The sequence below is a fragment of the Zonotrichia leucophrys genome, chromosome 3 (genome assembly GCF_028769735.1).
Source record: "Zonotrichia leucophrys gambelii isolate GWCS_2022_RI chromosome 3, RI_Zleu_2.0, whole genome shotgun sequence".
Classification (NCBI taxonomy): Eukaryota; Metazoa; Chordata; class Aves; order Passeriformes; family Passerellidae; genus Zonotrichia; species Zonotrichia leucophrys.
This window is the reverse complement of record NC_088172.1, coordinates 6,473,727-6,501,685: the sequence shown is the minus strand read 5'-3', so window position 1 is coordinate 6,501,685 and position 27,959 is coordinate 6,473,727. Positions and strand designations below refer to the sequence as shown.

The 27,959-nt window shown below is 40.5% G+C and overlaps 1 protein-coding gene across 2 annotated transcripts; it reads left to right on the top strand.

The window, feature by feature from the left end:
- Positions 1-36: 36 nt before the first annotated feature.
- On the top strand, positions 37-20,948 carry CASP8AP2 (caspase 8 associated protein 2). 2 transcript variants are annotated; one of them, XM_064707291.1, is made up of 10 exons: positions 37-440; positions 1,535-1,610; positions 2,774-2,854; positions 4,590-4,690; positions 5,861-5,935; positions 7,168-7,283; positions 9,111-11,608; positions 12,426-15,357; positions 16,901-17,000; positions 18,279-20,948. In XM_064707291.1, the coding sequence occupies exons 2-10, from the start codon at positions 1,562-1,564 to the stop codon at positions 18,333-18,335; spliced, it is 6,009 nt and encodes a 2,002-aa protein (XP_064563361.1). In that variant the 5' UTR covers positions 37-440; positions 1,535-1,561; the 3' UTR covers positions 18,336-20,948. The 2 variants fall into 2 exon arrangements, with proteins under 2 accessions (XP_064563361.1, XP_064563362.1); XM_064707292.1 differs by lacking the exon at positions 37-440 and adding an exon at positions 964-1,227.
- The last annotated feature ends 7,011 nt before the right edge of the window (positions 20,949-27,959 follow it).

The following is a 27,959-nucleotide window of genomic DNA, read 5'->3' as shown; positions in this document are numbered from 1 at the left end:
GCGTGCACGGCGCCGCCCCGCCCCTCCCGCCGCGGGCGCCGTCCGGGAGCGGAGCGAGGCTCCCCCGCTGGCTCAGAGCGCCGGAACGCCGCGCGTGGGGGGCTGCGCTTGCCCTGCCCTCGGCTTCCCCCGCTCTCTGCTCCCCGGAGAGCCATCTGCCGCTGCTGCCGCAGGACTCGCCTGCCCGCGAGCCCTTTAAATCTGGGTCGGGCAGGCGGCCGAGGGCGGGCGGTGACGGACGCGGCAGCGGGTGGCCCCGGCTCGGGCGGCAGGAGCGTTACGCCCCCGGTGGCGGCCGCTCGCGGAGGCCGAGCGCGGCTGTCGGGCGGTAACGATGTCCCTGCAGGGGTTTGGCAGCGAGATCGCCGACAGCAGCAGCCACCGGGATTAAACCTTGGGCTTCCCGGGAGCGCCGCCGCAGCAGCGCGGAACGACACCAGGTAAGCTCGTGTGTGCCGTACGGCACAGCCCCGGGCAGCTTCCAGCGGCCGCGGCCCAGGCCTGCGTGACCAGTGATTGCCGTGAGCTGCGGGCCGGAGCAGGCGGGAGGGTCCCGGCTCATCCCGCCGGGAACAGCGCGCGATTTCCCGCGCTCGGGGCCGGGCCGGGATGGGGCCCGCGGCCGGGAAGGGGCGAGGGGGCGGGGCCACGGCCGAGGGGGTGGGGCGCGGTCGCCCCGCGCGCCTCACTTTGGCGCCAACTGCTCGGGGCTGGGGGCGTGGTTTGGTGACGTCACGGCGGCGGATGCGCCGTGCGGCTGCGGCCGTTGGCTGGCGCGGCGCTGGCCCCGCCCCCCGCGCCCGGCCTGCGGCACCGCGGCGGCGGCCGGTGAGCGCTCCTGGCCCTGCGCGCGCACCCCCGCACCGCACCCGCGGGCACAGCCTGCTCGGCTCGGCTCCCCCCGGCTCCCCCGGGCACAGCCTGCCCGCCCCGCGGGAGCCGCGACCGGGGCTGCTCCTGCTCTAACCCCCGAGAGGTCCCGAGCTCTTCCGCCGCGGCAGGAACTGGGGCGGGCGGGAGCCCCTTCCTTCCCGCGTGTGCGGGGAGGGCGAGGCGAAGACGCTGCCTCTGAATGGGCTGGGGGCTGCTCAGCGCTGCTGGGCGCCTCTGCCTTCCCCCCTGCCAGCGCCTTACTGGTCTGACTGGTGGTATCAGACAACGGGGATTTGCTTTTAAATGGTCAGTAGGGAAGAAATCGGAAATATCAAATCAGTTTATTTTAACTGGGTAAGCTGCACGTTGGGATAAGCTGTTCATATAATGCCGTGCTGATTTTCATATCGAAATTTCTTTGTCGGATCAATAAGTGATAGTTAAACATCTTCAGGATGCTCATTCAAGTAACAGATAATTTCTTACATTTCTTGTTGCCTTGATCCAAGAGTTTTCCTACTCTAGTGCTAGATTTTATTGAAGAGCAAGGGCTACATGTAGCACAGGTGTAATTTATGTACATCAAGATGGTGCTGCTTTATGTTACTGTTCTGAAATTGTCGATTAATTGGTTCCCTTTGCTGTGATGTTTTGCTCCTAGATGGGGAAGCCATAGGGAGTTTGTACCATGGCAGCGGATGAGGATGGACTGGGACTGTACGATATCCGCTACAGTGGTGAGAAGTGTTAGATTACTTTCTGGTTCCTGGGGAATTAATGAAAGCAGTTTTATGCAAATAAATAGGTCCAGAAATAACTTTAAAAACAAATTCGAAGTTGTGACAAATACTGATGAGCTTCAAATGCAATTAAATGGTTGTGGCACAATATCATGCAAGCCCTATCCCGTTAGTAAGTTTGTATGTGAAACCATACCTGTGTACTTAGGATTTCTGGAATGTTTTGAAGGTGTCTGGAGCGGGTCTCGCCCGTGTCTTTCACAGCATCTAATTTAATCTTCAGCTGTATCTTCAGGAAGCTTGCATTTGAACAGTGTGGGGCACTTCTCCCTTGTTTGCTGTTTGTAAGAGCCAATGTGCTCCCAGCTGCCACAGTACCCCTAAGTATGGCTGAGGTTTGCCATTACCTTTACCCAGGGGAATCACAGAAACTGCCACAGTACCCATAATCAAGGTACTCTTTATTTCCAGCTCCACAGCTGGTTGGTTTAACACATATTTAGGAGATTCCCAGCCTCAGAAGGACTGTGGATATTGATGCTTTTCTTTATAGTAATAATATTTGTTGCAGAAATGGAGAGGTTTACATAGAGGACATGAGAGTGATAAGAGGCACTGCAAAAAGACATGAAGCGAAACTAAGATGATTTAGATTAAAATCCATTTACAGAATCAGTTAGTGTGTTAGTAGATGGCAATACTAGAGACTAAAATTGGTGGTATTATGATATAGACTGCTACAATGCTTTCTCTTTAGCAAGAAATATTTTTTTTAACAGTAGTGGTTTTATCATACTGAATCTTTTATTTTTGTTTTTGGGTTCTATAAGTTTTGTATTTAGTGTATTCTAGAAAAGAGTTTCAAAGTTAGATCAATTTTACTTAATTTGTCATTTTAAAATCTATTTGCCATATAGTTGGCTTTATGCACAGTTCTTGTAGTATTTACAAGCTGATCTTACAATTTACTCCCTGGTGGCTGATCTTTTCTCCACAGTAGCAGTAGTTTCCTGGATAAAATTCCCCTTTTACTGGTCTGTACTATTACCTCTACTATTTTCTACTCGTATAGAATCACAGCTGTGCTTACTTTATGGGAAAGGTACAGTTTGCAGTTTACTAAATGACTACTTTAGCTTTTTATTTTCCTATTGCTTTAGCTGAAACTTCCCCCTTCAGGGAAGGAGATGAGAGCTCCGTGGATATTTATGATGGCTTGGACAGCAGTTTGTCGGTTTCTGGTAGGTTAATGGTATCTCACTGCTCTGCTTGGCACATTACAGAGTCTCTGCTTCTTGAGCTGATTTCAAGTAAAACATATTTAGTTTTAAGTTTACATTTAGCTGGTGCAACCTATGCTTCAGCAAGCAACTTGTTTAAATTCAAGACATATATCTTAGGCTGTATAAATGCAGCAGAGAATACTTAAATCTGTTTGCTGAATGAAAGACAGTTTTCCTAATATTGGCTATTTGAAGGTACTTGAGCATGTATAGGGGTGCTGAAAACCTTAGCTATTTTATCTGTGCCTTGATAGTAGGGCATTTTACCTTGGAAAAAATACCCTTATTTTGTGTTTTTTTAAGCTTCAGTATCAGATCCAGCAGTCACTGATCACTAAATCCCCAGTGAGAGATCCAAAACATGCTTTCAGTGTGATACAGTAAATTCAGGGTATCCTTTAAACCTTTTGTTACTGTCCAAATAATTTGACATGCTGTTGCAGCACACACTGAAGTTCAGAGAGCCAGGATACACAAAGTGTCACAATACAATTTCAGAAGGCTTTAAGCATTTTCCCATACAGAGTAACACCACAGCACATCAGAAGGCTTCAGCCATCTGCCCATACAGAATAACCTCATATCACATAGAAGGTTTCAGGCATCTGCCCTTCTTGTTCTTTAGCCCAACCTTTTACACCCCTCCTGTTGATGCACTACACCTGAGTGCCCTCTGTTCCCTTTGGTGGTGGATCTGTGCCCCTGGGCACTCCCTGGCTCTTTGCTGTCAATGTGCTCACCTGCTGCTCACAGCTGTGCCCACTGGGGGTGAGGCTGGACACAGCCCCACTCCCAGCTACCACAAACTCTGTGCCTACAACATGCTAATGTAAATTAATTTCCTCTTTTAACCTCTTTGAAAGTGAGAAATAAATGAATTCAGCACTTTTTTGTGAGCCTTAGTGTACTGTTTAGTGAAATGCTGTTTCTAGTACTTAAGCAATTGTTTCTCTCCTGATATTACTGCTGTAAGACCATTGAATTTTTATGAAGAACTGTACTATATCTTACAGACATAAAGCATCTACACATCTTTTTCTCGTTTTGCATTTTGTATTTCTTAAGTTTATATATCTTATATAGAGATGCGTTGTTTAGTAAACATTAAAGACACAAGGAGAAATAGCAATGCAGTAAAAATGTTTTATATAGTCCGGTTTTGAGTGACCATGGTTTTTCAAATTTGCAGAGAGGGCTGGTAAGATCTTGCTCTATACAGATAAGATGTTATTTATACATCCACTTGCATTATGGTATTGTCCATAGGATGGAAGCACAGCTTTGATAGCTGACTTCATTTATTTGTCTGCAAATGCATCTGTATTTCAGGGATGTCATAAGCCAGGTCCTGTCAGTGAAGTGTATTTGGTGAACAGGACACCCAGGCTGATTTGAGGAAAAAACACTATAATTAAATAATTTGGGTGTTGGCTTGTCAGTTGGTTTTGATTGTTTGGGGTTTTGGGTTTTTTTTGTTTCACTTTCATTTCACTTACAGATGGCTATTTCAAGATATCTCTGTGCCTTATTGCAACATGATATGATGTGGGCACGTAATAATTACTTTCTGTGTTGTTGCCTTGTAAATAAAAGAAGTAAAACCAAAATGCACAGACAGTATAGAACTGTGTACAAAATGCAAGATGGTTAGAAAAATACCTTTTTTCTCATGTAATTGCTTTTCTTTATATAGACAATTTTGCTCCAAATACTACACCATCTAGAAGCAGCTTAAATTTATTTGATGAGATATTAATTGAAGAAGGGACTGCAAAGAAAGCATCCTATGATGAGGTATGTATTAATATGGGGGAAAAAAACTTCTGATGTTTTGGGGGGGATTTTGTTCCTAATTTCCTTGTGTGAGAAGTAAAGTACAGAAAATGTTGTCAGCATGCTCACATTGTAGGAAAAATAGGCTCTTTTTAAGTAAGTAAAAACAGGAGTGTGCTAATAACCTCTTAGAACAACAAGTTCAAGTGACTGTCACTCTGTGACATGATCTGTTCCCATTTCTCATCCTTTGCATGCTGTTCATTTATCAGCTGTGTTATGGGAAAATGTATTGGAATTTCCCTGTAGTCAGTGATCTGGTCAGACATCTGATACAAACCTAAAATCTTGACATTTCTCCCAACAAGTTTTACCAGAGTAAAGCAGATAAATCTGTGATCTATTTTATATGTTGTTAAATTCTGTCCTTGAGACTGAAGGTGGCCATGCAGCAGGTAACTGCTTCTAGCAAATCAAGACAATGCTCATTAAGTAGCATCACCAGTCCTGGCCTGTAAGACACATTTAAATGGAATGAAAGGAACAGGCATTAACAAATGTTACAGAATAAGTAGGAGTGAAACCTCCAGGACTCTGCTGAGTGGTGAAAATATCACTTTGCAAGTTTGAAAGTTGTTGACTGTGTGTTTGAATGGAAGTTGTCCACTCTCCTGTGAAAACTTTGTCACTATCTACCTCTAAAGAAGAGCTCATGCTAAATTTATTTTACTTTAACTTTGTGGTCTCAGCAGGATCATGTCCTTTGCAGTCTATTATGGCAGTCCAAGTTTGTTGTAGTAACTTTTTGTTGTGTTTTTCCTTATTTGTTTTATCTTACATGAGATCTGTCAAGAGATTCCCCATCCATTTGGCTCTCAGAACTCCTGCTCCTTGGCAGTTGTGTCTTTTATTTCATAATAATATGGCTTCCTGTTATTCTTAACCTATTACTGTGAGGCAGGCACACCTAGATTTCCTCTTAGCTGAGTGTTTGTGTTGTTTTAGAGATCTGCATACCAATTGGAGCGTATTGGAGCCTTTTGTTTCAATATGGCTTTCATATGTTCCTTTGGGGGAAAAACAGAGGTTTGTAGTATACATTAATGTGTTAACTGACTATAGATCTTGAGAAGTAACTCTTCTGTATAATTAAGTCCATTTCTGTGCTCTGAATTCTTCTCTCTTTGACAGTTGCAGGCAGAATATGGAAAATGTCAGCAGCAAATTAGAGAGTTGATGAAGAAATTTAAAGAAATACAGGCACAGGTATTGTAGTCCAAAGGGAAATACTGTCAAGATCATGCAAAGTAAATTGAATATTGCTTTGAGAAAGCAGTTTCATATTCTTTCTAGACTTGATCCATTGCATGGATGGTTTGTAAAGCATCCCTGTGGATGTTAGGACCTTGGTCTGCCTAGGATGGTTGGAGGGGTAGCCTACTGACAAGATCAGTAGGTAAATTAATGTTTCACAGTGTTGTGTGCAGTAAGACTTTATTTGGTTAAAAGCTATCTTCTGTCTTCCTGATTAGAAAGTAAATGTGTCAAATGAATAGTTATCAGAAAGGTATCCAGTACTCTTGTTTTTTTAATGCACCATGGACAGGGCTGTAAAGCACCTGAGCTGTCATCAGCACTGGAAGCAGATGTCTGTGTTGCTTTGAGCATTGTGCCATTCTGATTAGTCTGAGCTGCTCTTCAGCTGCAGCTGGTGTTCCCTTGCTGTGCCACTCTGCAGAGAGGATTATTTGGGGCAGTTCTGCAGTGTGCTCTGCTGCATATTGCACATAACTCCCAAAGGTTCTGAGTCTGCAGTGCTAAGCAGCTGCTGCCCTGTGACACTTCTGTATTGTTTTCTGCAAAACTTGTCTGCCTTTCTGAGCAGGCTTTGCTGAGGACAATTATCAAGAGAAGGGACTATTTCTAGGGTTGGCAGGGTTCTAGAATATCATCCCTAGAAGTGTTAAAATGATCAAGTGCCCAAAGTTGGTTTTGATACTTTAAAAGAAATACAGTTACCCACTTTCTCTGAAAGTACTTGAGAGGTACGTCTCTCATTTGATGCAATGACTAAGAAAGAAATAAATGTGTAAAAGAATGAAGCAAAGAGGTGGATTGTCATTTTTTAGCTCACTTGTTTTATGGCATATTTCAATTTTACTAAATTGTATGCTTGAAACTGTACGCATTTCAAGCATATTTCTTGTTAATAAATAATTGCCAAGACCACAAACAGAAGCATAAATGTGAGTAAAATTAAAAAAAAAAAAAAAACAAGCCTCATACTGTTTTGGATCTGAGTAATTCTGATTTCTTTGAAAGATTTTACATATGTTTTACTGTCACTTTGCCAACGATGGGACATTTTCCTAGTGATTGTCTTGCACTGTTTTTCATTACATGGTTGTAATGAAAAACAGTGTTTCATTACAAGCTAATTCTTGTTTTTTTTCTCTCCCTCTCTCTCTTGCTGACTCTTTTATATATATTTAAAATAGAATATCATTCTACAGAATGAGAACCAGGCTCTCAAAAAGAATATTTCAGCCCTTATCAAAACAGCAAGAGTGGAAATTAACCGTAAGGATGAAGAAATCAGTCATCTGCATCAGAGGTACAAATAGGCAGTAGAACTGAAAGCATGCTTGTGGTCTGATCATGTTTATATACTTGTTAGGAATTTTTGTGTGCATTTTAAGAAAAATTAATGAAAAAATTAGTAAATTATTGTGTGGTTTAGAACCAGTACAGTCAGAGGAAATACAGCTCTCCTTTGCCTGATGAGGTCTTGGGTTTCTACTTAAGAAAAGAAGGAATCCACATGGTCACCATTTGCATGAATTTTTGTTTGCAACCCCCTATTCCTTGTGGGTTATCTAACCATCTTACATGTTTGAAAGCATTATCTTACTAGTTTTGAAGCTGAATTGTGTCTGGTTTATGGCCTCAGACATGAATTCCATGGAACTTCTCAGACAACAACTGAGAAGAAATAGATTATATTGTGTTTTCCTGGCAAGATATGAAATCCTGTCTCCAGTGGTGAGGGATAACAAGAGAATTATTTCTGTGTACCACTGATGTTACTGGCAGGAGCTGAAACAGTGAAGTGTGGATGGGAGAGCAGCTGACAGTAAGGTTTCTGAACCATGTAAAGCCAGAGCAGGGATTTGGGATTCAGGATGCCAACGTGTCTGAAGGTTACCTCCTTGTCACTTGGGTCACACATCATTGGTTTGTTTGTATTTTGGTTTGACCATTTGATATTTTCCTGCACCGAAACATTTTGTGAAGGAGATTCCTTTGAGGTCCCCGTGCTAAAGGCTATTTGCATATAAACTATGCAGGTTTCTTTGCGAAATACAGAGAATTACTGGGCACAGTGTGATGGAGATCTGGAGGTTTTGACATGTGTAATTCTTTCAGCTCATCGGCTTTCACACAGCAGCTGTCATTTTCACACCTTTGAGGGCAGTGAATTTAAAATTAAATTCTTTGAAAAACAAGAATTTTGTTTTGAATATTTGACCACTTTATATACTTTACAAACTCCATTTCAATATCATCTGATGGTGCTGAAAGTTTGTGAACAAGGTATTTCATCTAGATATTTTGGAAGCATCCATCATGAAAAAATTGCGGGAAAATCGTGGCCTTGAGAGCTTAGAAACATGCCTTGTCTGCTGCATGGTTTATAGTAAATTAGCTTTTCTTAAGCAATACATCTATGTGTAAAGATTATTTCAAAGTTAGTATATCTCAAGTAATTGTTAGTATTTAGCTCAAAAAAACCGCCTCAACTATAAAACCACAAAACCAAAAAACCACAGCTAGATACAATTACATTAATCACACATGTATACCCTTTCTAATTTGATTTTTTTAAGTTATTTTTAATATGATGACGTCTCAGCAGTAGCATGTGGCCTTGATGAGGCTTGGTTATCTATGGTTATCTATCTATAATGTGTACTTGTTTTCTAGAGCTTGCAAAAACTCCCACATGTAGTTTATTTCCTTATTGATGGTTTTTAAATTATTATTATTATTATTTTAAATCACTACTGCTGCAAAGAACAACTTTTTCTTTTTTTTTTCTGCTGGGGGAGAGCTCTTTTTATTGCTGGACAGTGAAATACTAATTTGAATTGAGATTGTTAACTAGACTCAATTCAGTATTTTTTCATAATCTTGATTTCTCTTTAGATGGGTTTCTTTTGGAAAATATATATATCAATTACATTCTTTTGTTCTGTGCTGATGGGAATTATTAAATGTCTTTTTATATCACCCTTTTTTTTCAGCTTAAAATTGAAAGTGTTAACAATTTTTACAGAAACATGGATTCATTGCAGTTCAGCTTTAGTTATGTTTCAGTAAATTTAAAAATTTAAAATTCAAAATCTTAAAAATAAGATAACTTTTTTTGTTTTATAAACAGGCTGTCAGAATTTCCCAACCATCGAAGCGTTTTCACCAGAACATACCTTCCAGGAGCAACTAAAACAAAAGATTCCAAATTCAGACCTTCTGATTTTGGTGACAACATGAAGCTGGAGCACAGAATGAAGAATGACTGTTCAAAAGATGCATACCACAGTTACTCGTCTCACAGCACGGACAGTGGGAAGTGTGGCTCTGAGAAAAGGAACGCTCCACTTTTGCCAAGGTACCCTCCTGAGGAGCTCTGCAATGATGGTACCCACACGTGTGCACTGAGCTATGACCATACCTCCACCAAGGAGAACAGAAAGGAAAGGAAAGAAACCAAAAGCAATGAACAGCACGGCAGGGGAAGTGGCAGCAAATACAAAAGAGAAGTACATCAGAGCACTGGAAATGATGGGGACAGCGAGGAGGGGAATGTGGATCCTCAACAGAAGCTGAAAACCCCCTCAGAGAAGGCTAGCAAAAATGAATTGCAGCAAAAAAGTCAGAGCACAAAACTCAAATGCAGTCCAAGTGTGGAAAGAAGAGTAGAAAGGGGTGTTTCTTCCTGGGAGAAGCAGACAGCTGGTAAAGACAGATTTCAAGCAAGAGGTGAATTGTATGCTGATGAGAGATCACAAAATGTATTAAAAAAGGACAATAAAACACATGACAAAGGTGAAAAACATGCTGGCCAAAAAAATAAACTGAATGAGAAGCTGCAAGAACAAGCAAGGAGGCCTAGCAGGGGAAGCAGTCCACACTCCAAGAATGACCATTCAAAGAGTCTTCATGAATCACATAAATGTCGTGCAGAAGAGTCTAGAAAAGTAAAGCACACTGACTGCAAGAGAGACAGGGGCACAGATGATCATGGCTCTCGAGAAGGAAGGACTTCACCTTCTAATTCCAGCAGCAGAGAGCATAAATATGCACGCTTGAAGGAAAGCAGCAGTAGACATGAATGGGAAACAGCACATTCCAAATCAGAAAGACACAGAACTGAGGAAAAAAGGAAAAGGGAAAGAGAGGATCAGGATGAAAATAGACATTTTAGAAATGAAAAAAAAGTTGCAAAAGAATTTTCTCACCAATCTGTAAAAGACTCTAAGAAAGGTACCCATGGTACAAAAAGTGAGAGAAACAAATCCTCTAAGCTGGAAGAAACATCCAGAGTAGCAGGCACCTTAAAAGATAAGGTACCCAAAACAAAAGGTAATCACACTGGGCAAAAAAACAAAGACTTAAAACTTAGCTTTATGGAAAAGCTAAATTTAACTCTTTCTCCTAATAAGAAGCAATGTCTCTCTGCAATGGATGGACTTAAAACACCTTCCCAAAAGGCCACTGATGAGGGAGGTGCAGAGCTCACACTGCAAGCAGAGCTCTTAGACTCTGCCCACCCTGTCGACTGTGGTCCCACAGGGCACAGTCATTCAGCACTACAGGTTCTGGACACTGCAGCTCGGAGCAGCATGGAACCAGCACTGCCTGTTGCTGCCACTTCTGGAAATGGAGCCTCGAAAGCAGCAGCAGATCCAGCACGGGCTGAAGCAGTGCCTGCAGTCACAGCTGATGAACCAAGCTCAGAAACCTTACCAGAAGAAGAAGAAGGGGCTCAGGTACAGCCCCAAGCCTTGCCAGCAGCAGCAAAGGTGCTGGTTCCTGATGAGATGGACTCTGAAACACCTTCAGAAGCAGCAGAGACTTGTGATCCAGCTGAATTGGGAGGCTCAGTAAAAACAGCAGCAATGACAGGTCTGAAGCACCCTGAATGTTTGCCCCTGGAGGTGACAGGGAGTGTGGCAGAGTGTGAAGAGCTGCCTGTGACAGAGCGTGAGATGCAGGATGATTATGTACCAGCAGCACAAGTGGCAAGACCTGAACCTGCAAGTGCAAGTATGGGAGACCTTCTAGAGTCAGCAGAGAAGAAAGAGGAAGATAAAATATGGCTGGCTGCTGACACAGAAAGCTCTGCAGATCAAAGTGGCTCTCAAAATGCTGGCTTAGATGACTCAGAAGCCAGAAGTTCTGGTGACCTGGAGTCCTCTGACATTGCAGATGATAGCAGTGAAACAAAACCAGACTCTTTAATGGAAGTAGTGAGGGATGATGATCACCTGGCTGCAGAAAATGTTGGCTATCCCATTGAGGAAAAGAGTATCTGTGAAGTTAACACAAGTACATCTCATTCATTGGACAGAACTAGGATAAATGATAAGGATGAACCACTAGTTGACCAGAATACTTGTGACCTGGGGCCAGACCTAGCTGATAACAGTACTGCAACAGCATCTTCTCTCAGTGGTGAGATGTGCCCTGTAACTAAAGAGAGAGTATTAATTACCCCAATTTCTGTTGATGATGACAGCTCAATCCTGAGCATTGATCTCAATCACTTAAGGTATATTCCAAAGGCAATCAGCCCACTGAACAGTCCAATGCGTCCCCTGGCTAGAGCACTGAGGATGGAAAGTCCCTGCAAAGGCCTTGTGAAGACTTACAACAAAGGTATTTGCATGTATATTCTAATTTGTTTTCTATGCAAAACTTGAAAGATCCTGTCATGGAAAGCAGAAATTACTTCTAACTACTTTCTGAAAAATACAAATTGTGTTTTCTTAAGCTGTGTATGTCCCAGTGGTCCTTTTTGTTAGTGGTGGCAGCATTTAATGTTGCAGCCCGGATTCTATCCATTTAAATATTAGTGCTCTAAAATTGGAGTTGGTCACTATTGACAGAAGACTGCTCGAAATCAGAGTTTTGTATTAACTTAATAAAAACAATACATATGCATTTCTTAATTGTGACTAGTGTTACGTAGATCTCTTTAGGTTCCATTATTGGGTCATTTATTCTCAGCTTGTTTTAGTCTTGAAATTGTTAAAAGAAAAGCCAACTATTGTATGTAAATATTAGTTCATGTGAGAGTTATAATTTACCTGGTGCAGTAATCAGAAAACTTGTTAAAGTAAATGGAAAGAAATTTAAAACCGATGAAAACTGCTACATTTTTATCTTTCCTTTATCTTTATCTTACACAAATTGATGTATTTGTGAGATAGTTCACATATTTTTGGTGAAATGTTGAGGCCCCTTAAAGCTCAAAATTTGCTCAAAATAAAATTTCATTTGCCCTTTAAAGCTCAAAGAAATATATTAAACTGGCAGCTACTGAAGCAAACCACCCAAACTCATTATAGCTCAGGCTTCATGAGCTCAAACAGTTCTGAACAATCAGTCTACAGAAGAGAATCTTGTTTTTCTGAAAATATCTGTTTAAAATTGCATTCTTTGTGGTGATTAGCAAACGGTTTTCTTTTTATAGATTTAATGCCTGAAAGTACTGTTGTCATCTGTCCCTCAAAGAACTTGTCAAAGGAAGTAAACAAAGAAAATCAAAAGCCCGTGAGCATGTCTGATGAACACTTAGAGATGGAGTCTCGGCTGAGTATCTCTTCTGATGAAATAGAAGAAGGTGAAATCATAAGTAGTGATGAAGATAAAGAAAGATCTAAACCAGAGAGAGGCTCTGAAAATACAAAAAAGTCAAGACCAAAAGCTTCTTCTGAGACACGAAATTTGACCAGCAGCCCACAGATTCAAAACAGCAAAACTGTGCACTGCAATGAAGATAATGGAAAATTTGTTTCTGTGCAAGTAAGCACACAGAAGAACAGAGAGAGGCATAAAAATCAGACCTTCAGATCTTCAAAGAATATGAAGAAAAACAAAACTGTGAGCATTGCTTGTCTTGAAAAAATAGTTCATGTTATTGTTGAACCTTCAAATATACAAGAAATTATGCAGATGCTCAGAGCTATACGAAAACAGATGAGGAAAAGTTATATGAAGTTCAAAGTACACTTCCCAGTTCAGCATTTTCACAGAATTATAGAATCTGGGATCATAAATTTTACAGCATTAATAAGATACTTGAACTTTTCCAAGATGTGTGCATTAGGTGATACGTTAAAATTGAATATCTGTGATATTATAGAGTCAAAACTTAAACAAGTTAAAAAGAATGCAATAGTGGACCGTCTTTTTGACCAGCAAGTATCAGATATGAAAAAACAGTTGTGGAAATTTGTAGATGAACAGCTTGATTACTTATTTGAAAAGATAAGGAGAATTATAATAAAGTTGTGTGATGTGGAAAGTGAGAGGGAGGAAGGGAAGTTTGAAAGAGCTGGAAAGCAAAACCACAAGATCAGTCATAAAAATGATGTGGAGAGATCTCGAAAAAAGTCCCCAAAAGAGGGTTCTCAAAAGCCTGAAGAATATAGTTCAAAACAATCTGTGGATTATGAACAATCTAACTGCCACCATGAGAAAAATAAGCCAGGTGCACCAAAAACTGCCCTTACAAAATGTCTTAATTCCATTGATAACACAAGAAATTCCCAAACAAAAGTACATCTCTCTAAAGAGAATAATTTACAAAATACTCTTACTCCACTGAAGGGTGTTAAATATGAGAAGGAAGGTCTCCAGCTGTCCAGAGATGCTAACAAGTCTGATCTTAGTTATGAGCTTCTCACAGAACAACAAGCCTCCAGTCTTACATTTAATCTAGTAAGTGATGCTCAAATGGGTGAAATTTTCAAAAGCTTATTACAGGGTTCTGATCTGTTGGAAAAAAATGGTGGCAATATCAACAGAAATGACTGTGAATTCAGGACTCCAGAAAAACAGTTTTTAGACAGTCATAAGTACAGGGATAATACTGCTGAACTAGAGCAAGACATCAGTGCAAAGGAGGCATGCATGGATTGTAAACTGGATGAGGATATCAGTTGGACTATTGTTTCACCTGTAAGAGCTCCCTCACTGGCATCTAGGTCTCAGATGCCTGTTGATCCAGATGTGCTGGATGAGAGCTGTATGTTTGAGGTCTCCACAAACTCAGCGTCGTGCAAAGAAGATGAATGCAATTTACAGAAAAATAAATCTTGTATTTCTTCTATCCTCCTTGAAGATTTGGCTGTTTCCTTAACCATTCCATCACCTTTAAAATCCGATGCTCACCTCAGCTTCCTAAAACCTGAGAATAATTCCAGCTCAGCTCCAGAGGGTGTTGTTAGTGCACATTATAGCGAAGATGCACTTCTTGGAGAGGAGGATGCCACTGAACAAGACATTCATTTGGCTTTAGAGTCTGATAACTCAAGCAGTAAATCAAGTTGTTCCTCATCGTGGACAAGTCGGCCTGTTGCTCCCGGTTTCCAGTGTCGCCCCAGCCTCCCGATGCAAGCAGTGATCATGGAGAAATCCAATGATCATTTCATTGTGAAGATCCGAAGGGCAGTGCCATCTGCCTCACCAGCCTCTGAGCAGATGGCTCCTGTGAAGGAGGCACAGGCATCCTCAGCCAAGACTGGAAAAGAAGAAATGAGAACGGGGGGAAAAGAAAAGGACAGCCAGAGTGCCACCGTGAAAGAAACTGTCAAACCAGATCTGGTTAAGATGGATCACTTGCCTCATGTCAGCACTGAACAAGAACAGAATCCTGCCTTAGCTCAGCCTCTGAAGGAGTCACACAGTAGTGTTGGAAAGGAAGAAACTACTGGCTTGCTTGTAACCTCTAGAAAATGTTCAGACAAAGAGAGCCATGACACTGAAAGCCCAGATAAAGGCTCTGGGCAATCTGAGGCACAGAAATTGCAAGTATCTGAAAACATAAATGAAATGCATGTTAGATCTCAGGATTCTTTTCCTGCTGGCTGCAGTAAGAAGTCATGCATAACAGATGGTATTATTGGTGGAGCTTCATGTCATACAGTGGAATCCAGAGCAGATATCAGGACTCAGGAAACTTCAACAGGAAACTCAGAAGTCAGTGATAAAAAGGAAGAACTGGAAGAGTGCTTGGATTCATCTGCAGACCTAACAGAAGAGCTTTCTAATGAGACTGTAGCAGGTGAATGTGATCTTGAAACAAAACCCAGTTCAAAGACTAGTGGAGGGTGTCAGATAAGTATAGATGATAAAACTAATAAGAAGAGGAAAAAAGAGACTATCAAAGAGAATTCCAATTCAAAAAGGCAACGAAAAGGAACTGGATCAGCAGGTGAGGGGAGTGATGAAGGTAATGTCAGGATTGAAGATAAAAATTCATCACCCAAGCAATGTTCCAGTAAGAAGAATGACCAGCAGAATAAAGACTCTTCTCCCTTGGCTTCATCTCCATCCTCACCTAGCCTCTATGCCAAAAACATCATTAAAAAGAAGGGAGAAGTAGTAGTTTCCTGGACAAGGTAATTTCTGATTTGATCTGCTTGATTACTTTAGGGTTTTTTAAAACTATGTGAAACACTGAAAAGAAGGAAGAAAAGGGGTTTTAGCTAATGACCAAAGTTATTTGGTAGCTCTACCCTCTTCTCTAAAAAGGGGAAAGGGAGCCTCCTTTTATCAATACAGGATTGCTGTAGGAGATTGATGTCCATCTCTTATCCACATCTCCCAAAGCAGGAGTCCTTTTGCTTTTTGTTTGGAAAGCTTATGTGCTGAGGTAACAAGACCTACTGTAATCCACTCTATGTTATTATTATTTCCCCTGCCCGGTTTATTTTTTCTGTCCAAAAATTCCAGCCAGGCTTGGTAGGGGATGAAGTTCCTTGATGTTCCTATGAGGCATTGGTGACTGATGAGGAGCAGCTAAAGATTTCCCCCTCTGAGGGGAAGGCATGAGAGCAAGCAGTTTTCTGGTTTTGGGCCTGAGCTGCTCAATCTGTGGAAATGTAGCAGTCTACCATTCAACTCAGTATATTCTCATTTGCAGGATGTGGGTGACAAATGGAATGGTTGTCTGTGTCAATAATACATGCAAAATTATTGTGGTGTATTCTTGTTTTTAAGAAACTATAGTTGGCAGGTTTTGCTGTTCTTGCTATATAACTTGACACAATGAACACTTTATAAAGGGGCTTCTAAAATTTTCAGGATAGACTTTTCTAAACTATAGTTCAGATATAGTGAGTTTCTAGGTAGCATTTTAAAAGAGAACCAGTTCCTTCACAGAAAAAAGACAGCAAAAGCTAATGTGATTTTTTTTTTAATGTTCAAATCAACAAGGTAGAAAGAGACTTAAAATTTTCTGTGTGAATATGACCAGGTTTTCAGTTTTGCAGGTTTTGTTTATCTTTGAACTTCTATCTTTTTTTAAAAAAGACATTTATTTAAACAACTAGTCATTACATTTTTCTTTGAAATTGAAGAAAAAATATACAATTTGTTGACATATGATAGGTTTCAGCCAAATAAGATTGCTATCTATGCAATTTGCCTAAATTCATTGATGAGACAGGAAATTGGTGACGCACTTCAGAATAGACTCCTGGATTTTTATTTTCATGTGAGCAGTAGATGTGCTCTGAGTATGTTTGCTACATTAAGCCCCTTAGAGAAGTCAAACATCCGTAGGTGAAAGCTGCTGTTCAGCCATGCAGACTGAGGCTGGAACTGCTGACTTCTGTTGAATTTGAGTTCCTTTCAGTTCAAGTTTAAATATCTGGTTTAGAAGCTTAAAACTCCTTGGCTTTGGTTTGGGACTAGCTCTGTTCTAACAATCCTGCCCTCCCTAGTAGGGGAACATAATCTCCTCTACCTCTTGTTCTTATTGACTTTCTCACTCTGCTGGTGGAAGAAAGGATCCTCCACAAATTTGTTGCTGCTGTTTGAAGTCATGTTCTGTAGTTTGGAAATACTCTGAATTTTATATATACCTGTATGTATTATTTTGTTTGTATACATTTACACAACTATATGTATTGATGTTTTGAAAATGCATTTTTGCTGTAGAAATGATGACCGAGAAATTTTACTGGAATGTCAGAGAAAAGGACCATCAAGCAAAACCTTTCTTGCCTTGGCCGCTAGGCTGAACAAAAGCCCAAGTCAGGTAGGTGATGATCATTCTTGTATATACTACCAGCAGTATTCCTACATTTGCAATTACAGTGAAACGAAAATCTTTGGAGATCTTCTGCAAATCTGTTGCTTTCTTTTCCTCATGTCTTTTTTGGGAGATTCCTGAAAAAAAGCATCTTAGATTCTGCCAGTTGTTACTTCTCAAAAATACACATAGGGATATTATGGGGATTCTTAAGTACCTGTTTGGTTGCTACATTGGAACTGCTCCACTCATAATCCAGATACAACAGGATGGTTCTGTTGTTGGATCTGCACTTAGATATAGAGAGGCAATTTTGAGAGGCCTTTAATAAATTAGAAAAGAGATTCAATTTAGAGCTGAGAAAAGGTATCGTGATTGTGCAGAAAGGTCATTTTTAATGAAGGCATTTCTTTTTTTCCTTTCACTTTTAATGTAAAAGTTTCAAAGGACGCAGATACCAGGTTTGCATCTAACTTTATACTTCAGTTGAATTGTTCTCTTAATATGTATCCTGCAAATCTAGAAAGGGAGAAACACATTTGACTCCATTAGGAAATCCTGCATGATTGGGATTTGGATTTTAGGATATTGTGTTGTATAGTTGTAGAGTTTTTGTGGGGTTTAGAAGCTGTTGGGGTGGCTGGTTAGATAAAATAATGTTATCTGTGCATTTATGCCTCTCTTGCCAGTTAGTTTGGTGGATCATCAATATGCTATAGCAATATGTATACAGTAATAAAATGTAGTACCTTAGAGCTGAGTGAGATTACTACTTCATCTGTAGCTATGTTCAGCAAAAAGGCCTTTTACTCTGATCCACAGACCAGTTTTGTAAAATCCCTGTCAGGCAGATTATTCCATGATGAGCAAAAAATACCTGAAGCAACAATTGTACAAGAGGGTAGGAAATAGCCAATAAATGGTGCTTTTTGTGGAGTACAAAATAAGCTTTTGTCTTTACATTTGCATTTTACTCACAATTATGTGTGCCAAATTCAAGGCTAATTGGCTTTGAAGCCTTCATTTTTCCTCCTCCTTGTAGGGAAACCTGTGTTGGCTCTAGCTGTCTTTGATTTAACCTGGAAGCTCTTTCAAATGGGAAAGGTACAGGAAGACTTCCTAGATCCAGTTAATTTGTTAATGGTGCTCCTAAAATTCTACTAAAATTTCTTCAAAGTAAATAGTGGTGGTCTTAAAAAAAACTTGATGTCAGATCAGTCTGTTGTGTTAGATGTGGAGGTCAGGGGCTTTAATGATATGTCTTTTTTTTTTGTCCTCTCTTAGGTTTCAGAAAGATTCAAGCAGTTAATGAAGCTGTTCAAGAAATCCAAGTGCAAGTAGACTCAAACCAAGTTTCGTCATGGTTACAGGCTCAGGTGTTACCTGCAGGGATGGACTGGAGCCACTGCATTCATATGCTGGGATTATGGGGAGCTATCTGAGTCAGAATACTGAGTTTGGCAAATCCTGTGCACTGTTAGTATTTACTTGTCTGAGTTTCCTCTGAACTCCTTTAACAGAGTAACACAGAGGGAGCTTCACAAGCCAAGTGGCCAGGAAAGAAAGGGCTTTGACACTGCACATGGGGCAGTATCATTTCAAGGGGGTTATCTCTTATTAGTTAAAGGTGTTCTGTGCGTGCAGACAGCGGCAAGAGTGGGAGGGATGGCTCTTGCTGCACTTGTTGGAAGTTCTGTGTGTGCTGATGTCAAACTGTGATCTTAAAAAGTAAGAGTGCTTTGGAATCCAGTTGATAGATAATCCTGGAAAATGACAGGTAGGTCATCTTGGTGACTGTGGAACATATTTTAAGAAGTGAGGTCTTTTTCTTTTAAAATAAGGCAGGGCAATGATAGCAATGATTCCAAAAGTTGCTTGTCTAGTAATTGAATTCTGTTGCTCAGGAAGAGGTGGATCTTGCAGCTTGTTCTTAACAACCATTTGTGACAATTGTTTACTTACTAGAAATGTAAATCTAACAGGATCTATTTTCAGAGCAGTCAGTGTGCAGGGTGGCATAAATGTTACTTTACATGAATGCTCCTCCACAAAGGCCATTATGTTTCTCTGTTCCAAATTACATCTGGAAAAGGTACTTTGTTTAGGTCTTCAACATAATAAACATTCTGTTTTGTTTAAAAAAACTAAATATCGAGGAGTGATTTTCTTTTAAAAATTGTTTTCTTTTAGAAATTCAGAAACAGACCTTTATAGTTTCATAAAATGTGGCTTTGTAGTTAATAACCAGAAGCAAAACTTTTCCATAAAAACAGGCCGTTTTCAAAAGCTTGTCAACTTGGCATGTTTTGACAGCAATTGCATCTATATTTACACATTGTTTAGTGCATTAGAAATTCATTATGTTCTATTTAAAAAAAATCTGTTATAACTGTTTCCAGTTTTACTAGAACATACCTAAAGTGTGTGTGTGTGTGTATATTTATGCACACATCTCATACACACTGCTGTTTATCCCAAATTTCTACAAATGTTTTGTTTTTTCTTCTCTCTGAGAAACATTCCTGGAGGTTGCAGGGGTTTTTGTTTAATGAATTCATTAATTTTCGAGGTTTTATTTTCTACAGAGGATTGGAATTGCTGTAGTCTTTATTCAGTCAGAGCATCTGCTGAGTACAGTTAGACTTCATTTAATAGCCCTCACCTAAGTGCATTGCCTTTCAACTTGGATTGAATTGGCTCTTTTTCAGAGTCCAGTAACCATTTCTTCAATGTCAGCATGTTTTTTGTTCCCTCTCCAGCTAATGGGACAGACTTCTCTTTCTAATAAACCATCAGATAATTTGTCAGTGATGTTGTCACTGACCCCTTTGGAGTATGGTACATGTGACCTATGGAATGGATTGTTGTGCTGCCAAACAGTGCATTGTCCTTGTTTTAGGCAGTGCTCTGGAAACTGTTACAAGGAACAACTTGAGTGGGTGATGATGTCAGTTCTGGCAGTCTTCCATCTTTTGTGCTTGTTTCTGAGCATTGCTTTCAATGATCAAATCTCACCTTCCGTGCTTTGCTGTCAGTCAGTGCCTGGTAATTTCAATGGGGGATCAGTGCACCAGCCCATGCTTGTTCTTAACAAATGTTTGTGACAATTGTTAATTTGTTGGAGATTTAAATCTAACTGAAACTGGTTTCAGAGTAGTCAGTTTGCAGAGAACTGTTTAAGTGTGTGGAAAAATCAGACTCGCCTAAGAGTGTTGTTTTAACCATATCCGTATAAATCAGCATGTGCGCAGTACTGAAGGCACTGAGGGAAGTCACTTCTCTCCACTTAAGTGCTTCCTCTCTGCATCAAAAAAGGCAAGCAGTATTTTATTACAAAGTTGTTTATTCCTTACGTGTGTTTACTTACTTTCATATCTGTATAGGTGATAGGGGCAGAGTTTGACAAACTCTGGTTTTGAATCTGACTTGGATTCCTTTTTTGTAAAGTGTGAAATTTGGTTGATGTTCTCTCTATTGTATCTATGTGTACAGGTTCCTATGTGGTAATGTAAAATATCTGATGTTTGTATATATATAAATATATGTATAAAAATAGAGCTTTGTTTTAGCCAAAGATGATTTTTTTAAGTATATAAAACTACAGGTTTATTTTGTATAAACTGAATAGTTTGCTTACTGTAAGAGCAATACAAAAAATAAAACTCTAAAACTCACACACATGTTCTTGTTGAACAAAGCTTGGCTTGGAGTGGTTTTGTAACATTGTTTGTAATTTATTTCTCCAACAAGAATTTTGATACATATATGCCAAATGTCCTGTATGTAATTCTACAGTCTACTTTGTGAAACCTCAGGTAAATCAAAATATTTTCTAGAACTGTTGGTTAATGGCTTGACAGCTACCCATGCTGTGAAGCAGCATTAAAATTTACTTCTCCTAGTTTGTATAAGTGAGTAGGTATGTTGATGTTCTGGCCAATAAACATGGAAGTTGTCGGCTGCTGCTCTTCTCTAATTACTGCTCTGAGTACATACTGCTTATTTCTTAGTGAATGTGACTGGAAATTGGAGAATTTCACAAACCACATAAAACCCTTAAGCCACTTATGAAACAGGACCTACAACTTCAGTATTTTTTCTGGAAACCTGGGGTTATTGTTGAGTGGAATATTACAAAGGAGAAAGACCATTTCGTGTCCCAAGACCTTTCACTGGAAGAGTGTAGCTGGTGGCCCTGCAAGATTCTTACTCCAACTTGCTACTGAAGGATAGGTCTACTTCTGTCCAACACACATATTTTTACAGGATTCTGTTTAATGGATGTGAGTATTCAAAAATTTTCCAGAGTTTAAATTAAGAGAGTGGAGATGTGCATGATAGTGAAATGATGGGGCATTGGCCATTGAATTTTGAGGGATTCTCTCTAAGGCAAAGTCTGTTGGCAGCTAAAGGTGTACATACAACAGTTGTCATAACTCAGAACACTTCCTTAGATGTCAATCCAGCAACACATAGCTATTCCCATTAAGGCTTTCCTCTCATTGTATTCACTCTAAAACCAGATGCAGAATAATCTTCAGCAATTTGTCTTCATGAAGGGAAGCAGCAGTCATAAAGCATGCTGAGGAGCAGTCTTAATGATTTCTTAGAAGAATCTATGAAATCAGTTGAGGCATTTCAGGAGCAGAATTGGCTTTGCTAGGACAGATGGATAGAGCTTCAGGGGTGGCTGTTTGGTTCCTGTGAGAGGTAACTTGCTCAGAAGGAGCGAGTTAGTACCAGTAGGAACAGTAATGTTTGTCTAGTAAAATGGAAAGAAGTTCAAGTGAACTGACTTTTTCAATAAGCCAAGGAATTTCTCACTCTAGATAGTGAGAGTACAATGTATCAGTTTAGTGATTTAGTCTAAAGCTAAAATTCTGTAGTCTCATCTTTGCATGTCATTATGCCCATACCTGAATTGCTTTGGCTGCAGCCTGTTGTCCAGCTCACTGTCCACATCCAATTTGTGATGGGTTTGGTGAGACAGCAGAAAGCATGAGCACTTTGGAGTGGTTTTGATCATGTACTGTTAGCTTTGTTGTGATGTCAGAATTGTGAAGTATTAGTACAAGGAAATGCTGCTGTCTGTGTTATAAGAAAATTACTATTAGTTCCCATATATATCTTTTTCTGTTTTTCAAATGTGTGAGTGCCTGACAAGAATGTCAAAAGCTGCAATGCTATAAAAAGTGTATTTGGATCTAACAGTAGAAGAACTTATTTTTTACTAGCTGGGAGTTCTAACTTAGAATCAAAAAATATTGTGAGTTGGAAGAAACCTACAAGGGTCCAGCTCCTGGCCCTGCACAGGACAGCCCCAGCAATGCCACCATCTGCTGAGAGTGTTGTCCAAATGCTTCTTGAACTCTCAGGCTTGGTGGCTATGAGCACTTCTCTGGGGAGGCTGTTCCAGTGCTCAGCCACCTTCTGAACAAAGAACCTTTTTCTAATACCCAAACCTAAACCTTCCCTGACTCAGCTTCAGGCCATTTCCTTGCATCCTATCACTGGGCACCACAGTGAAGAGATCAGCATCTGCCCCTCATCTTCACCTCACAAAGTTGTAGATTGCAATGGGGTCTCCAGGTTGAACAGACCAAGTGACCTCAGCCAGCTCCCCCTCAAGGCCGTTCACCATCATTGTTGCCCTCCTTTGGATGCTCTCTCCTATAACTGAATGTCTTCCTCACACTGTGGCATCCAGAGCTGTCCCCAGCGCTCGACATGAGGCTGCCCCAGTGCAGAACAGAGCGGGACAATGCCCTCCCTTGTCCAGCTGTGGCTGATGCACCCCAGGACAGGGCTGGCCCTCCTGGCTGCCAGGGCACTGCTGGCTCATGTTGAACTTGCCATGGACCAGGACCCTTTCTGTGGCTCTGTTTCCAGCCTCTCATGCCCCAGTCTGCACCTACATCCAGGGTCACCCCATCCCAGGTGCAGAATCCTGCTGTCACACCCAGGACAGAGTAAATGCCCCATACTGGATTTGGATACTGGGAGTTGGTGAATAACCACCAGGACCAGACCTTTCACCTTCCTTAGCTGCAATCTGCTCCTGCCCCAGCACTATCTTCCATGGGTCTCTGCTTCCCAGCAGGGAGCTCACTCCTGCTCAGGAAGGTGAGGCATGAGGATGTGCTGGTTCCCACTGTGCTGCTTCTCACAGCTGCCTGTTCAGTCACCACTGGCCAAGGTCCCATCTCTGATCTGCAGGATATATTCCCTCCCACCAATCCACACACATCCTGCTGTCAATTCACACTGTGAATCAAGCTGGTTCTGCCTGTGGCAGGAACTTACAGCAAGGGGGTGTCCTGAGGCACCACAGATTCTTGCAAATGCAAACACCACCATCCCTGTGCCCTCACCCTGCTTCCCTTTCATGCACAATTAATTATATGGACCAGTAACAAGCTTGTATGAGCAGTCCTTTAACAACATTAATTATTCTGCTACAGCAGAAATGCAAAAAATTGTCCCTGAACAGCCCTCTGCCACCTGCCCTGTCCCCCGAGAAAACCAAAACCTTAAACCAGGGTGCCCTGAGGGCAGAGTGAAGTAGGCACTGTGGTTCTGGACCTGCCAAGGGACAGGTGGGATGGGACAGAAATGTGCTGGGCCCAGAATGAGCTGCTTCTGCAGTGAACAGCTCTGACAGGATGGACACATCATAGGTGCTGCAGCTCTTGCTCTTTTCTCAAGCTTTCACAGCCAGCAGAGGTGAAGAGGGGGCTCCTGAGAAACACCTGGGACTGTGGAAGCTGCTGGAGATGTCAGGTCAAGAGCATCTGATGAGGCAGCACACGGGACCAGGCCTGAGTCAATGCTCTGAGCTGAAGCAGCAAGGAAAAGATTTAGGGACTTGGTGACCAGATTTGGAAAGAAGAGACATGAAAATAAAATGGCAATGACAGGTATGTGACAGTATACGGATGAGAAAGGCATGGGGAGGTCTGGATGAATATTAATGCACATCTCAGGGGTGAAAATTGTATTCCTACTGCCTGTAAGGCATTTGATTGTAATGTGTGCATAAGCCATACATCTGCTGTGTTAGGCTGAGGCTAGAGGAGAGCTGCTGCTGCCACCTCAGCTGCTGCAGGGCTCTCAAGGCACATTCAAACAGAACTTCCAGGAGACATATACAGCTTGTGCAGGAGAGAAGGATGCAATGGTGCATAAATCAGAGATCATTCCAAAGAAGAGGTGAGGCTACTCTCATTTGAGAACTGGCCACTGGTTTGTAGGAGTATCTTCAGGGAGAGGAGTCTGAAATAGAAATATGTGCCTTATAAAATGGAAGAAAAGGGCCAGAAGTTCCATAACGAGAGGAAAAACTGAGTATTTTGTATTTCCATAAAATGTAGGCCAGGGCATGGGCAGGAGTAGGCAGTAGAAGGTCTTAGTATCATCAACTAAGTTCTGGTGGCTCCAGTTTCTCACAAAATACCATTTTGACAACTTGCCTTCCTTTTTTAAACCTTGTCTCTCACAGATTCCAGTTCTGAAGATATCAGTTCTGAGCATGAGGGCAGCTATTCAACCCAGCTGGTGAAGGGTTACTGTGCTGAATGCCTGTTTCTAACTTAAGACTCGAGTCTCAGTTCCTGTGGCCTCCATTTTGAAAGGCTCAGTCTAACACATCCTAAATTAACTCACCAGGCAGCAGAGTATGAAATCGGACATGACCGATCGATCCTCGAGCATTGATCCAAAGCTAAACTAATGGAATGTAAAGAAAATGTAAGACTCTATTGTACTGTAAAGGCTGCCTGTTTAGCCATTTTACAAAATAAAACTCCATTTGGGAGCTGGATGGAAGTGTAAAGTTCAAAGAACTGACTAAAACAAGGCATAGGGACTTCACAAACTGCTGCTGTACAGATTAAGCCTTGGGGGAATGGCTTTATTAGATGCCACTGACTACAATAATTGCATGATAATTTTGGCTAGAGGCACCATCCTATCATCCATCCTATCATCCATCCTATCATCTGATGATTTTTAAACTGTGCATGAATAGTTTAGACAGAGTGATCTTGGCACCCAGCTGCACAGAACTGAGAAGCCTGTTCCATGTACCACGTCTATGCTTGGGCTCTTGGGGAAAAGGAAAAAAAGGAAAAAAAAGATGTCCTAGGACTCCCTAAGAGAGATCTCTGAGAAATAACAACAAGCAGTTCTGCATGCTCCTTCTGCAATGCTCTAAGAGATTAACCAGGGGCATTCTCCTAAGGTAAGTGGCAGAAAAATAATTCTTTCTAGGGCTGTATGGAGCAGGCAGGTGCCTGTCAGTCTTGAAGTAATGCAAATTAAAACCATGAGTATTTGCGTCTTAACATTTAACTTCTGACAAGAAATTAAAAGTTTAATGCTGCTATTTCATACCTCAACTGATGCAAACATGGTATGAATGTCACATAGAAGTGATTAGAATAGTAGCAAATTACAAGATGATTTTTAAAGTAGCGAAATCAAAAAATAAAGGAACTTCCTCCAAGAGAAATTATGGATTTCCATCTGGTTCTAACTGATTACATAATGAATTTTTATTGTTTGAAATAACCATACAAAAATACTTGGGCAGACACAAAGCTAGATGGTATAATGAGAAATGTCTCAGGTATGTACTTTCTATACTGAAAATGATATATTTCTATTCTACAGTGCTAGTGGTATAGAAGAGGCTGTACTACTAGAATTTCTAGTCTACTAGTAAACTGGAAGTAATGATATAATTGATATTTAAGATTGCTGTCTTACAGTAAACTGAAATTACTCTGTTAGAACTCAATTAAGACCAGGGAAGGGGACAGAAATGGAAAAATTAGAAGCGTGTTGCTATGACAAGGTTGTGAAGTAGTTTGTGCTGATTTCTTAGAAATGCTGGCTTTTGTGGCTCTAAACTAACTTCTTTATTTTATACTCAGTATTCACTGTGTCATTATTTTTTCTGAAAGTTCTATCAGTGTCCTAGTATCAAGGGCTCATTTAAAGAGTGAATTTATACCATTCCTACCATTTAATTTCTTCTGTTGGCTTTTATAATGCAAAGGTAAGGATAGTTATTTAAACGATGGTGGAAACAACTCAAGAAACAAAACTCTGTCGAGCCAGAGTGATATGTTTAGACAGCTTCCTTGCCCTGAATAGTTACATCCACTTTCTGTTCCAGACATAAACTTTCTGTTCCAGTTTCTGCTGCTAGAGAATTTCATCTTTGGGATTAAAACATATTTATCCCTGAATTTACGTTGTAGCATCACACATAGGGTTTTGTTGTTTGGCTGGGGTTTTTTGCTGAGTCAATCAATTTCAGTGAGGGATCAGCCCCTTGCAAGGCAGTGAATATGCCTGAAGCTCCTTTGCTTAACTGCTGCATTGGACTACAATAATTATTGCTGACTTTCTGTTTTCCTCCTGTTCTCATTGCAATGATATGCGTGGGAGGAAAGGAATGGGGAAACAAGATATTCTGGGTGCATAACAGCACCTAAGAGATTGCTTGACTAGATGTGTTTACTCAGCCAGTTCTATGTGTGAAAATTCAAATTTGCAGACCAAAAACAGTCCCAGAAACATAATAATAAAGTCTGTAGGATGCCTATGCTGAGAATGACTTCATTGCCAGTTACAACTGAATTTTTTTACTTGCGGTGTGGATAAATATAGCCTTGAAGCAAAACTGAACTTCCTGGGATCATGTCATGAGCCAAGCCGTATTAATAATGGTGATATCACCCAGCTATGCTATCATTTAAATATATACAAGATTTTGGGTGCATCAACCAGCCAGATCTTTGAAAAACATCTTAGAAATTGTACTTTACTAAAGATTGTGGTTTAGTGGAATTTGGGATGTTTTGAAAGTATTGTAGCATAAAAGAAATTCAAGTGTGAACCCCAAGGTAGATATGATCCCAGTTGCTTCAATAATTTATTGTCATATTAGCAGAAAAAGGTCCAGGGGCACAACACCAAACATGCAGGTGATTCACAAATAAACAGTCAAATATCTTGCATTTCAATTCCCCACATTACCTGAAGCTCCAAAAGAAAAAAGCTTCAAAAGAAGCAGCTTGTAGATCAAGTAGAACATAGACCAATTTGCTTATGAATCAGTTTCTGGGACAGAGACAGTTAAAAAGATTTTCACACACGCACTGTTAAAAACCTCCGCATCACTCTGATTCAATTATCTCATATGTTACAATTTATAATTAAGATGCAGCAAAACTTGATGCATAAAAATAAAGGTATTAACCCTAGGAGCACTCAGTTTATTGTTATTATCCTAGAACTGAGACTGCAAATGTACAGCTATGTGTAAATCAGCTATGTATTTGTAGTTTCAGAGAGAAACTTGTGAATTGTTACCTGGGTAGATGGGAAAGTGTTGGATGGGTGACACTAAAATTGCTACTACCTTAGGCTAAAAAAAGAAACTGTTTTTAAGTCACAGTTATAGGACACTTCTCAAAACTTTATCAAAAAAATTAAAACCAAGAACATAATTTATTGTGGCAAAACTATGACAAATCCATAGTCAATATGGAGTGGAGTGGGTGTGGAATTAAGCTGTAGTTGGCAAATAATTTTCCAGGTGGGAAAAAAGTCATCTTCACTTGTAGTGGGAAGAAAAGTATATAAAGCTATGGGCAGTTATGGAGTACTGTGGTTTATAACTGAAATAATATCTCTTAAACTTAAAATAATCTCACATGTACATCTTTGACCAGTAACCATGAAGTTTGAATTAATCTAAAGGCTCAGTAAGCAGAAAGTAATGACGAACATCTAAGAGCTCTCCAGCTACCAGAAGAATGTATGTGAAACACAAATATTGAAATTAACAAAAATACCCAAAAACAAACAACAAAAACTAAAAATGGCCATTTCCAAAAGAAATCCACCACTGCATGAGAATAACTTTTTTTCCCCCCCAGATATGAACTTCTGACC

Coding starts and splice junctions, on each gene's coding strand:
- CASP8AP2 (XM_064707291.1), top strand. CDS start 1,562: ATGGCAGCGGATGAGGATGGACTGGGACTGTACGATATCCGCTACAGT. Junction 15,358..16,900: donor GTAGTAGTTTCCTGGACAAG/GTAATTTCTGAT, acceptor TTTTTGCTGTAG/AAATGATGACCGAGAAATTT. Junction 17,001..18,278: donor TGAACAAAAGCCCAAGTCAG/GTAGGTGATGAT, acceptor GTCCTCTCTTAG/GTTTCAGAAAGATTCAAGCA.